The 13735-nt window shown below is 44.1% G+C and overlaps 2 protein-coding genes across 3 annotated transcripts in view; one reads left to right on the plus strand and one right to left on the minus strand.

The window, feature by feature from the left end:
- Positions 1-452: 452 nt before the first annotated feature.
- LOC308086957 (ATP-binding cassette sub-family C member 4-like) lies at positions 453-4310 on the plus strand (the record flags this gene model as incomplete). Its single annotated transcript, XM_080430599.1, has 1 exon — positions 453-4310. The coding sequence occupies one exon, from the start codon at positions 453-455 to the stop codon at positions 4308-4310; it is 3858 nt and encodes a 1285-aa protein (XP_080286725.1).
- A 532-nt stretch (positions 4311-4842) lies between these two features.
- The window catches only part of jak3 (Janus kinase 3 (a protein tyrosine kinase, leukocyte)), a 32584-nt gene continuing 23691 nt past the window's right edge, over positions 4843-13735 (minus strand). For both annotated transcript variants that reach the window (XM_080431905.1, XM_080431906.1), the window contains exons 16-24: positions 12961-13112; positions 11958-12108; positions 10211-10332; positions 9596-9785; positions 9037-9161; positions 8215-8387; positions 7086-7203; positions 6101-6214; positions 4843-5870 (exon numbers count right to left, since the gene is read on the minus strand). In XM_080431905.1, coding sequence (XP_080288031.1) covers positions 5751-5870; positions 6101-6214; positions 7086-7203; positions 8215-8387; positions 9037-9161; positions 9596-9785; positions 10211-10332; positions 11958-12108; positions 12961-13112 — 1265 coding nt within the window. In that variant the 3' untranslated portion in view covers positions 4843-5750. The remainder of the gene's footprint in view (positions 5871-6100; positions 6215-7085; positions 7204-8214; positions 8388-9036; positions 9162-9595; positions 9786-10210; positions 10333-11957; positions 12109-12960; positions 13113-13735) is intronic.

Raw genomic sequence — 13735 nt, forward strand, 5'->3', positions numbered from 1 at the left:
ATGTGTGCACATTGTCTCTGAGATAAAAGTTGTATCTATCTATCTATCTGTGTATCTGTGTGTCAAACTGTGGGTCCTTGAAATAAAAAAGGTTGAGAATCACAGATAATCATTTTTTGATACCTATCACATCCCACAGGGAACTTCAGTTCTCAGCTTCGCCAAGCTGAATAAACATGGGCATGGCAATGGTTTGTGTTGCGTCAACTTGCGTGTGACGTCAGACCGTAGCTATATAAGGTGTAAAGTTTCCTTTAGACATTTGCTTCGACCAAATAAGTCTTAGGGAAGGATATAGACTGGCCCCTATACCTAATCCCAACCGAGAAGGGAAAAGAGAAGGGAGAAGAGGAGAGCAGGGAAGAAAAGCACATAGAAGGAGAGCAGATAAAATAAGAGCACATTCATGTACAGGAATACGTGGAATTGATTGATAATCTGAAGATAACAGAATGGTGGAGGAGGAGCTGAGGAACGATGCGAGGAACAAGAGCCCCTTTACTACAGCAAATGTTTTCTCTCTGGTATTCTTCTCCTGGCTGAACCCGTTGTTTCGTATCGGCTACAAACGGAGGTTGGAGGAGGATGACATGTATGAGGTGCCTCCTGACGTTCGGTCTGAGATAGCGGGACAGGAGCTACAGAGGTGCTGGGATGATGAGCTTAAGAAATCCGCTGAAGAGCAGAGGCCACCTAAACTCACCAAGGCCATCATTAAGTGCTATTGGAAGCCCTATGCATTGCCGGGCATCTGTACCTTGATTGAGGAGTCTATTAAGGTGATGCAGCCAGTGCTTTTGGGGAAGATAATCCAGGATTTTGCAAATTACGACCCAGAGGTCACGAGGAGCCTGTATGGATACGCTGTTGCGTTGTGGTTCTCCACCATGTGCCAGTCCATGGTCAATCACCAGAAAGTCTTCCTTGTCCAAAGAGCAGGCATGAAGTTCAGAGTTGCCATGTGTCACATGATCTACAGAAAGGCCCTGTGCCTCAGCAGCACTGCAATGGGAAAAACCACCACGGGTCAGATTGTGAACCTCCTCTCCAATGATGTTAACCGCTTTGACGAGGCAACTGTCTTCACGCACTACCTGTGGGTGGGGCCTCTCCAGGCAACAGCAGTCCTAGGGCTACTATGGATGGAGCTTGGCCCATCGTGCCTGGCGGGAATGGCAGTCCTAGTCATCCTAATGAGCATTCAAACCATGTTTGGCAGAATTTTCTCCATGTACAGGAGTAAAACTGCTGCCCTTACTGACAGTAGACTCCTTACCATGAACGAAGTGGTGTCTGGAATCCGGATCATCAAGATGTATGCCTGGGAGAAACCATTCTCAATGCTGGTTTCTGAAGTCAGGAGGAAGGAGATCTCTTTGACCCTGAAAAGCTCCTTTCTGCGAGCACTCAACATGGGCTTCTTTTTCTCTGCCGGCAAGGTCATCCTCTTCGTCACCTTCACGGTCTACGTGCTGCTGGGGAACCCCATCACGGTCAGCCGCATCTTCGTGGCTGTGTCACTTTTCAACGTTGTGCGCCTCACTGTCACCCTGTTCTTCCCCGCTGCCATCGAGAAGCTGTCTGAAGCCCGCGTCAGCATCCGCAGGATCAAGGATTTCTTGCTGCTGGATGAGATTAAGAATACCAATGCTTCACCGTCACCAGAAGATAAGAAGGAGGTGTCTGTTGAGATCCAAGACCTGATCTGCTCCTGGGACAAGAGTCTAGACTCTCCATCTCTTCACAACATCTCCCTTTCCGTTAAGTCAAAGGAGCTCCTGGCTGTAATCGGACAAGTGGGGGCTGGAAAGTCCACCCTGCTGAGTTCCATCCTAGGAGAGCTGCAGTGCGACAAAGGGACGTTGAAGGTCAATGGTCAGCTGACTTATGCCTCCCAGCAGCCCTGTATTTTCCCTGGAACCATCCGCAGCAACATCTTGTTTGGCAAAGAGCTGGACCCCCAGAAATATGAGAATGTCCTCAGTGCCTGTGCACTCAAGAGGGACCTGGAGCTGCTTCCAGATGGAGACCTGACACTGATTGGAGACAGAGGAGCCAACCTCAGCGGGGGGCAGAAAGCTCGAGTCAACCTGGCCAGAGCTGTGTACCAGGATGCTGATATTTATCTTCTGGATGATCCTCTGAGTGCTGTGGACGCGAATGTTGGGAGACACTTGTTTGACAAATGTATCTGTGGCCTTCTGAAGAACAAGGCCCGCATCTTGGTCACCCATCAGCTGCAGTATCTGGATGTGGCCAACCAGATTGTGGTTCTTAATGAGGGTCGCATGTTGGCCCAGGGCACCTTTGTCGAGCTGCAGGACTCTGGCCAGCTCACCTACCTGCAGGAGAAGCACAAGGAAGAGGGTCAACAGGCTACCCACAAGAGCCCCCCGCGCAAGCGCACCCTGTCCCAGGAATCCATACACTCCATCAGAGAGTTAGCCGAGCTACCAGCAGAGGCGGTCCAAACATTGGCGGAGGAGAGTCGCTCAGAGAGAACCGTCGGGGTGGGCCTTTACATCAAGTACCTGCATGCTGGAGCCAGTATTGTGATCCTGCTGCTTGTGGTACTCTTCAACATTCTGGCCCAGGCATCATATATTGGTCAGGACTGGTGGATTGCTTACTGGGCCACACAGTATGTCACCAAAGAGCAAGTGGACCTGGCTTACTACCTGGGCATTTATGGAGGTCTGACTCTAGCCACCGTGGTCTTTGGCATTGTGAGAAATGTGATGTTGTTCTGCACCCTGGTGAAAAGTTCACAGGCGCTCCACAACAGCATGTTCAATGCCATACTCTGTACAACCGTGCACTTCTTTGACATCAACCCAGTAGGAAGAGTTCTTAACAGATTCTCCAAGGACATAAACCTGCTGGACACCGCCTTGCCCTGGAGCTTTGTGGACTTATTTCAGTTGTTACTGCACATCCTTGGGGTGATTGTTGTGGCGGCGTTGTCGAGCCCCTGGATCCTCATTCCTGTGTTCATCCTCTTCCTCCTCTTCTGCTCCAGCCGCCGTTACTTTCTGGAGACGTCCAGAGACATGAAGCTTCTTGAGTCGACCACTCGGAGTCCTATCTTCTCGCACTTGTCGTCATCTCTACAAGGTCTGATGACCATCAGAGCCTTAAGAGATGAGGAGAGGTTCCAAAAAGCGTTTGACGACCATCAGAACCTACACTCATCTGCATGGTTCCTGTTCCTGGCCATGTCTCAATGGTTTGGCCTCCGGCTTGACATCTTATCCTCCATGTTTGTTTCCATCACCGTTTTCGGCACCCTGCTGCTCAGACACCAGTTGGATCATAGTGCAGCGGCCCTGGCACTGACCTATTCCATCACACTTATGGGCATGTTCCAGTGGGCAGTCCGGCAAAGTGCAGAGGTCGAGAACATGATGACGTCAGTGGAGCGAGTGATGGAGTACACAAAGTTGGAGAGTGAAGGATCTTGGGAAAGCAACGAGCCTCTTCCTCTTGAGTGGCCCAGCCAAGGTCGGGTGACCTTTGAAGGGGTCAGTTTATCCTACAGTGCTGACGGACCCCTGGTCCTGAAAAACGTGACTGCCACATTCAACCCCAAAGAAAAAGTTGGCATCGTTGGAAGGACGGGTGCTGGGAAAAGCTCCCTGGTGTCAGTCCTCTTCCGCCTGGCAGAGCCGCAGGGTGAGATCAGGATCGATGGCATTCTCACCTCTACGATCGGCCTCCATGATCTGCGCCAGAAGATGTCCATTATTCCTCAGGATCCAGTACTGTTTAATGGGACCATGAGGAAGAACTTGGACCCTTTCGACCAGCACACTGATGAGGATCTGTGGAAGTCTCTCGAAGAGGTCCAGATGAAGGATGCGGTGAGCAAACTGCCTGGTAAATTGGAGACTGTTCTGGCCGAGTCGGGCGCCAACTTCAGCGTCGGTCAAAGGCAGCTGGTGTGTTTGGCCAGAGCCATACTGAGGAAGAACCGCATCCTCATCATCGACGAGGCCACGGCCAACGTTGACCGCAGCACAGATGAGCTGATACAGGAAACCATACGAGTCAACTTCAAAGAATGCACCGTGCTCACGATCGCTCACCGCCTCGACACAATCATAGGCAGCGATCGAATCCTGGTGTTAGACGCGGGACAGATAGAAAAATACGATGCACCCTACCTCCTGCTCCAAGACCAGGAAGGCATCTTCCACAAGATGGTGCAGCAGACAGGAAAGCAGGAAGCAGCAGCCCTGCTGGAAGCAGCCAAACAGGCTTACAACAGCAGAAGCCGACCCAGCACAGATAACGGACAATCGGACATGTAACAACAACTGATGATCTTTGAGACAGCTGTAAGTGGCGGGGTTTTGGCCTTTTGATGACCTTTGATTGAAAAACATACATTAACTGATATATACTGATATCCGTACATATCTGTTGTCAAAAGGATAAAACCCAAACCACTATACTGATCAGTGCCACATTTCTTGTGCACGCAGTAGGCCAGGCAAGCAGATTCCTGAATCCTTTGTCCAATGGGAAGCAATGCAGTTATTTCTTGGGTCAGCGTTTTATAATGTATTTGGACTTTATTCAGACTAGTGCCGTTAGTACCTGGTCTCATAGTACTTGGAGGCCAAAATGACATCAGTGCTGTGACAGCGGCACAAACTACACGTATAAGGTTGGCCAATCCACAAAGCCAACGAGAGGCACAGACAGACAGGATAGACATTCCTTGAATGTAAAATTTAGATCAGAAGATGTATAGTGAGGAAGGAAACCAAGGGAGGAATGATAGAGAAGACAAGCGAGATATAACGGTAGTCGAATCGAGCCTTTTTTTTTTTCTGCAAATGTTTTATTGAAAATGGTTGTAGTACAATGACTGTATAATGGTTGTTGTACAGTGGTTCTCAAACGGTTTGGGTGCAGGCCATCGCTGCTATACATAATAATTTCATCCACAGCACCCCACATTACATTGTTACTTTTCACTCTAGCACCTCATATTTACGGTATATTTGACTGCTTTGCCCTTTACCAAAACAGTATGATAGGCTATACTTTTAACTATTTGTACCACATTCTAATGATTATTACTATTCTTATTAAGGTGATAATGGTGACCACAACATTCAGATGAATGCAGTTGGGACATACTGTATGTCCCAAGGAAAATGTATCAGTTGTAACCCAGTCAGTGGGTTACAACTGATTGAAAATAACTTTGCACTTGACTTTTAAACTCATAAAATATGTTTATAGTGTAAGTGATATTGGTAAATTCTAATGCCGTAATGTATTCCGCAACACCCCGGGACTCACGTGGGGGGGAATATTGCCTAGGGCGCCAAATTGCCTAGGGCCGGCCCTGAATGGACTTCACAGTGAAGTAGGGGACATCTTATGTCCAGTAAACCTTGGCTTTAAACAGCGTATTCATAGATTCTGGAAGAAAGGAGAGATGAGTAGATATAACTTTCATGTTAAGTTTTCTGCGGAAAAAAAGAGAAATCTCGCAAACACCACTGGATTTATAAGGGCCAAATGTATTGTGCATGCCTTCAAATAACGTTATTTAAATTGTCAACCAGTATCTAAATGTAAGAAATTATATTGAGAATTCCAACCACTACAGATGTGCTAGTTATTAACATACTCTACCATACAGATTGTTAGAATAATGTTTTATTCATAAAGAATACTGTATATTACATGTTTGTAAAATCTGAAAAAGAAAGAAGTCAAAGGTTTCCTCTCTCTCAGCCCTTGGGGTTCTCTCTCTCTTCCTGAACGATGCTGCTGATTTGATCTCCCAGGGAAGAGAAAGATGGACGTTCATCAACGCTGTACGCCCAGCATCTCTTCATCAGACTGTACACCTGTACAATTGATCAAAAAGTAATCAATAGATTAATCGCTAAGAGGTTAATTGATAGTTGCAATCCCCAAAGTATATTACTATTGTGGGCAGCGATTAGGGTAAGTAGCAGTCTCCCTCATCACCAATAACATACTCTTTGGATCAACACAATTCACACATATTTTAAATACTGAGTGCGTATTCAGAATGTGATGAGTTTACACAGGTATGGGATGGGAGTGAACCTACCCTGGGTGGGCAGATAGGGGGCGCCGGCAGCCTCCAGCTGTTTTGCAGGAGAGTCACAAGATGCTCTGAGATGGATGGACCATGCATGTCGTTCCCAATCTGCTGCATGTACAGCTGGAACAGCAGGATGGATGACACAGCATGTCATACAGGTATACACAGGAGCACTGATATACATATTGTCGCTGTCGGGTGGAAACCTTGTATGTCCAAAACCGTTCCTTTTTATTTATTTATTATTTTAAAAACATTTTAAAATAGTGAAAACAGGCGATCTACAAGCTCACAACGTCTTGCATCGCGAGGTGTTGTGAGCTTGTAGATCGGATATATATTTTCACTGCTTTTGTGCGACCATTGTGATGAAGTTAAAATCTTGTATGAAAAAAACATACACATTTGAAACATGGAAATGTGAGTTTTCTGCCCAACGGCAATGATATGTGACATGAATACGAAGCAATTTCAATGTAATTTAACTAATGTATTCAGAGTTAAAGCAATACACAGGTTTCTGCTGCATATAGCCTACATCAGTTCTTCCCAAACAGTGGGTCGTGACCCACCTTTGGGTCGCGGACCCATTTGTATGGATCACAAGTAGATATCCCCTTTTTTCCGTTTCCTTTTAACATTATTTCAAAAGGTTTTCAAAACATTTTAAACAAAATTCTGAATTGGATCAATGGAACTAACCAACAAACTAACACATGTATTTATCGGTATCACAATGATAACTCATTTTTCAAGGTTTTAAAGGGGGAAAGAAATGCCATGTCATTTGAACACATTATTATTTATTTTTTTCTGAAAATGTTATATTATCATTACAATCTTAGTGTTTTGCCAATTATTTGGGGGCCCACTTGCAATACCCTCGCGGTCCACCAGTGCTCCCCGGCCCACAGGTTGAGAACCACTGATGATGTGGGCTATCTCCTATCTAGTATCTATCTAGTATCTATCTGATGCTGTGTTCACATACTCGTTTTGGGTTGCAGTTGTTCTCGCAGTAGCAGAAGAGCTCGTGCAGAACCACTCCGAAGCTCCAGACATCTGACTTGTGTGAGAACTTGGACTCTGTGATGGACTCTGGTGCGTACCTTCATCACATTAACACAATTCACACCACAGTAACAGTAACACAGATTAGCAGGAGCGTACCTATGTTCCCTCGGTCCTATGTTCCCTCTGCCCTGTTCCCTCTAAACTATAAGACTAAACCCCAACCCCTAACCCCCCAAGCCTAACCCTGGTGAGGTGGTGGTGATTGGCATCACTGTCTTGTTCAATGCCCTCCATTCTCCTGCCCATTTTTGTATTTTATTTATTTAACCTTCATTTAATCAGGCAGAAATTATTCAGGAACAGATTCCAAAGAAGTGCTGTTGAGAAAAATAAATGTGAAAAACAACATTACTTTGAATGCCTTCCCTCCATGAATGCACAGAGGCCAGTTGAAGTTAGGAGGTTTGCCTTGGGCCCTCAAAAAATGCCTTGGTTAATGGGCGTTATTGTATTATCCATTGTGACATATTGTACTGTCATAGAGCCCAACATTTAAATCCCTTGTCCATCCCTTCATTCTAAATCAGAGGTCTTCATTGTTTATCAGGCCAAGGAACCTCTTATCTGAGAGAGAGATGAAGCAGGGACCCCCACCATATTTTGTATAAAATTGTGTTGCAGATTAAACTTTTTCATAGATTTCAAAGATAGCTTCACAGAAGTTTGCCAACACTGTCATGTTGGATTCATGATAATGTGTATTTTCAAACATTTAACCACTTAAACCACAATACTTCGTAAACTTGACCTTTCACTCTGTACTTAGTCTGCCCTTTCTTCCCTCTACACCAAACCTCTCTGCTGAAAATAGCTGATCTACAAGCTCACAACGCCTCGCAGCGTTGTGAGCTGCGAGGCGTTGTGTACTGTCTGCTATTTTTGGTTAAAGTTCTCCTCAGAGTAGGAATGCTCAGGTTCAAGTGGTTAATGTAAAAAGATTATAATCCTATGACACAAGGATTTGGCGGCCCCCCTCTGAGGACCCCCTAGGGGTACTGGACCCCCTGTTGAAGACCCCTGTTCTAAATTATTTAGGTGTAAAGTACCAGAAAATTGGGCTTTCTCCAGGGTGTGTGACTTTGTAGTACTCTTTGTCGATGGGAATGATCTTGGTCAGGCCAAAGTCAGCAATCTTCACCAGATTCTCGCTGGCCACGAGGATGTTCCTGGCTGCTAGGTCGCGGTGCACGTAACGCTTACTCTGCAGGTACTCCAGACCCTAGGTATCAAGACAGAGCATAGATACAGTACGTATATATATACAAAAACACAGAGGATCCCATCTGTACAGGTGTTAGCATCTTTTTAAACAAAGATGAGTTTAAAGTCATACTGCAAAACATACATCTTAGTAGTCCTTTTGGCAACAGTTCAAAACAAAACTACGGAAGTACCTACCGCTCCAAAAACGAATGCTGCAGGGTCCTAGCGCTGAGGATATTTTGAAATAACAACGATGTTATCAGAAATATTATGTGTATTAACTTTAAAACACATAAATACATTGCTGGTACATTTCCGTTTCATGCATTATTTGGTGCCAGTGTCGGGGGCAGACACTCCTGACTAAAAATAGGGGTTAGAGTTGACAAAAAAACACATTTATGTGGAATGGTTATTGTGAAAAATATACCAGGGAAAGATTATATCAAAAATAACTTTTGTTTGATTAAAGTTGCACAGTATGACTTTAATTCACGTTGTGATAGCAGCTGTCAATCTATATGTCCCGAAATTATGGTACCGTTAGTAGTCTCGATCTTTTGTTTTGAAAGTCTTCTTTATGACTAACTGAATATGAATAACTCGCCACTTATACAGTATGACCACTTAAACACTTTATAATTTACGAAAAGTTGTGTTCGTACTTTACAGATCTGCGAGGCGAAGAGCAGCATTCGCCTGGAGTTCACATGATCTCGGTTCTTCTCCAGGTAACCAATCAGGCTGCCGTGCGGTACGTACTCCATCACCAGGCTCATGCTGAGGCGGCCTGCGCAACAATACGTCAACAGACAAGCTCAAAATGGTTGACAAAAATGTCCCATGTCCAACAGTGGTGGACAGTAACAAAGTGCATTTAATTTACTACTGTACTTTAAGTACTCAATATTTTTTTGGAAGCTTATGAATTTCACCCTACTAAATCCCAAAGACAAATATTGAATCCAGGGCCATACGGAGATATGAGGCTAAGTTTACGCTCACATTTGGCCCAGATGTAGGCTATCCCATGCAGGTAATTTCTTTCAGCAGAAATCGCAAACCTCTGCACACAATACACATTTAACCGCTTGAACCCCAGCATCCATATTCTGCGGGGAACATTAGGGGGAACATTAGCCAACAATAACAGCTCTACAAGCTTGTAGGATGGGCTACGCCGAGACGTGAGAGTGAAATCAGGCTGAACTGAACATGATGTACCCATGCTGTAGCACACTCCTCTGTACTTGACGATGTAGTCACAGTGCAGCACGCTGAGTGTGTGGATCTCCTTCTGGAAGGCCTCCAACGTGGACGCTTTGTTCTGCTGCAGCTTCTTCACTGCCACCAGCTCACCTGTGTTGTCTCCCAGTGGGTCATACCGACACAGCTCAACACTGCCAAAGTTCCCCTTGAGGAGAAATAATAATAATAATAATAAACATACACATGATAATAATGATAATGATAATGATAATGATAATGATGATAAATTTTGTCTGCTAATTTGTTTAGTTTTGCTTCATCACTTCCAATTTCACTTGTTTATCATAAAGTTGTGAACCCGACCTGAAAATGAATTTTCTGTTCAAAAAGAGCTGGAGAGATAGGGAGACCTCTTTTACTAAAAAAAACACTGTATAGCAATTATTACTGTTGGAATACACCTTGGTTGTCTGAGCGAGAAAAGGAAGAAAGTGTTGTTTAAAAACGTAAACGCTTTGTCATACTGTGGTGAAATAAGTTTGGATAACCTGTTATCCACATAAAGTATCATTTGAAGCGCTGTGTGTTGATCAACGCTGCCCTCCAGTGGTGTGACAGAGTAGTGCTTACCTTCCCCAGCTGGGAGATGTGACGCAGGTGTCTCTCCTCAAACACCAGCTGGTGGGCGGAGCTAGCTCTCCAGAAGGCGTCCTTCTGTGGGAGGGGCTCTGCCGCGTGCAGGATCACATAATCTGCCGAAGACAAGACCACGCAAAGCAGTTAAAACAACTTCAAAGGTAAAAAAAAAAGCAGTGGTGTAAAGTAACTAAGTACATTTACTGAAGTACTGTACTTAAGTACAATTTTGAGGTATTTTTGGGCGGTGAAACCGCCCCTATAAGTGAGATTTGGAAAAATGTACAAATATCTTGGGCAGTGAAACCGCCCCTAAAAGTGAGGTTTGGAAATTTGTACAATTATCCTGCGCTGTGATTGGCCAATCACAATCTATTCAGGACTGTGATTGGCCAGTGTCACATGACACATGTGCATAGCCTATATAAGAAACCATAACTTTAAAAAAAACATAATTTGTTTTTTTAAAGTTATGGTTTCGTCCATCATAAAGAGTGTTTCAATAAATGTATTCAGTATTTATCTTTTGTACATGATTGGTTGACTCCATTCAGTATTGTGATTAGCTAGCAAGACACCGCCCAGGGTGTGAAGTGTGAAGTGGGCAGTTTACTTTACTGGAGTATTTCCAATTTTCTGTACTTTTACTTCTACTCCACTACATCTCAGAGGCAAATATTGTACTTTACTCCACTACAATTATCTGAAAACTTTAGTTACTATGCAGATATAAATTTACATTATAAAAACATACATTGACCACTTCAGCCCTATTTTATACCTAGGCTATTTGAAAATAGTATGCTGTAACAGAGTATTTTTATATGGCAGTATTGGTACTTTTACTTAAGTAAAGAATTTGAGAACTTTTTCCACCACTGGGTAAAAGTTATAGTCATCCTATTACATACTACATCTAGTCCAGAATGCAGCTGTTAGGTGTCACGTGTAGATCAGTTCGTTTTGGCAAGGAGGGACCCTTCCTTGAGATGGGCTTTAAGAGTGATGTGTCTTCTCTCTTGCTGAGGCCCCTTTTGTAAGTTTAAAGGTGTTTTATTGTCACATACACATGCGATAACGATACAGTGAAATGATTGTACTTCAAGCTTCAAAACAATGTTGATAATAGTAAGTAGTAACATACATAAACAAGATTACTGTAGGCTACTAGGATAGAAAAGGCAAGGAAAGGAAAAGGGCAATTGTTCGGTACGCTCTTCTTTCACTCTATACCAAATCCTCTTCACCAAAAATAGCCGATCTACACACTGTATATACTCTCAGAGTTAAATAACACTGAGAATTGTGTTATCTACCAGTATTCTACCGTCTATCTGTCAGTATAATGCACTGGTCCTCAAAGTGGGGTCCAGGGGTCCTTGAGGGGGTTCCAGGGGGTCCCCAGCTAAATTGGTTAATACAGCATCAAAATTAGTTGAGCCATTTAACCCTTATATACATGAGCTATTTGAAAATAGCAGATCGACAAGCTCACAAACACGTCGCGATCTGCTATTTTCAAACAAATCGTGAAAGAATGTGAAAAACTTTGAGTATTTTTGAAACATTTTAACAACACAAATCGCGTATGTTAACATATTTTCAGACGGGGGTCCTTTTAATTTTGTTAAATTTTTTTGGGGTCCTTGACCTGAAAATGTTTGAGCACTGGTATAATGTGTCTATCTGTCATCATGTTCTATCTTACAGCCTGATCTGTCAGTCCGTATAACTGCAGTACCTGAAGTGATGAGACTGTTCAGCTGGCGGATGAGGCTGCGACAGGAGGGTCTGAAGGCGGGGCCGTAGTTCATACACTGACCAATCAGATCAGCTAGCTCCGTCCACTGGGAGGGCGGCAGCTGCCTGCAGCTCTCGTAGAATTCACGCTTCTGCATCAAAGAAGATTCAGGTTGGCAAATGCTGTTATTGTACGTATACTGTATAACATGCTGTTATTGTACATATACTGTATAACAAGTACATTATGAACATGTTCTCCTAAAGCAGACCATAACAACTTTCAACCTGCCGTCCCTGTTTTGGACATTTCTATTCTATTGTCAAAAGAATAGATTGTGGGCGCTCAGTTGGCACAGGGGGGGGGGACTGGGGGTGAAGTATCTGTCCACTGCATACTTATCGTTTATCGCGGTAAAAGACACTCATAATAATTGTATTGCAGAGATTCTAATTTATTATGATAATGGGGGCGGCCATAGCTGAGTGGTTAGTGAGCCCGCCTAGGGAGCCTGAGGCCCTGGTTGCCCCAGGTACGATTCCAGGCCAGGCCAGCAAATGTGTCGATGAAATGAAATTTGTCCCTGAGCAAGACTCTTAACCCCTAATTGCTCACAGGCCCTCATTGGAAACAAGACCGCAAGGACTTTCATGAACGGACCTGTTAAAAGGAATTATCCTTATTATCCTTATGAAATTATCCTCCGTCATACACTGGGATCATTTGGCTTTTTCTTAGCTGCAGTACCACTTAATATATACTTGTAGAACTGCTGTACTATACCTAGTAAAACGGACCTGTAGTATGCTCTTCTTTCACTCTATACCAAATCCTCTTCACCAAAAATAGCCGATCTACACACTATTTTTGGCGAACGTTCACCCCAGAATAGGAATGCTGAAGTAAATAGTTTTAAGCGCATTTTGATAATGTTAATCACAATTATTTTGGCCACAATCATCGTGATTTCCGTATCGACCCGAGTAAAGAAAGGCTGGTTTACACTCTTGAGGTCCCAGCCCAGCAGAGGTGCGTTGCCGTTGTTGAAGATCTCCCACAGCGTGGTTCCAAAGCTCCACTTATCACTCTCTAGACTCAGGTTTTCAGGGGCCTCCAGGATCTCAGGGGCCAACCAGGGAATTCTGTCCGGGAGAACTGAACATGCATGCAGGGACGCACGCACACACACACACACACACACACACGCACACACACAGTCACACACACAGTCACACACACACACACACACATACAGGCCTGTCACAGTCATTACATAATCGCCTAATCGCAATTATTTGAGATAATCACAATATAATATTTTGAATGAAAACAGTGGCAGCTAGAGTCGTGGTTCTCAACATTTTTTGTGTCAAGGACCAGCAAATTGATATGTATTTGACCGCGAACCCCCATCTGAAAAGGTTTTGTGCCAGGGACCCCCAGAAGATTTGTGTCCACTTTCTAGAATTTTCTACAATGTCCAAAAATAGCAGATGGACAAGCTCGTAGCGCAGAGGAGGTCCCCAGGACTTTTTTGTGTTATCCTTTTAGCCTTAATGTCTGACTGTACCACGTGCTGTTGACATTTCTGACAAATAAAGTTATCAATCAATCATTCAAACACAAGCACAAGCACATTTGAGCAACAAATTCCCTTCCTGTAGTATAGCTTCCTCTGAAATGTATTTGTCAACAGTGCTGAACAGAGGGTCTGCTGTGTGGCACCCCCATATCTTCAAAGCCTGATCCAACCCTATAACCTCTCCCCTCACTCAGCT

This window comes from Gymnoscopelus braueri (assembly GCF_963280865.1).
Source record: "Gymnoscopelus braueri genome assembly, chromosome: 6".
NCBI classification, from domain to species: Eukaryota; Metazoa; Chordata; class Actinopteri; order Myctophiformes; family Myctophidae; genus Gymnoscopelus; species Gymnoscopelus braueri.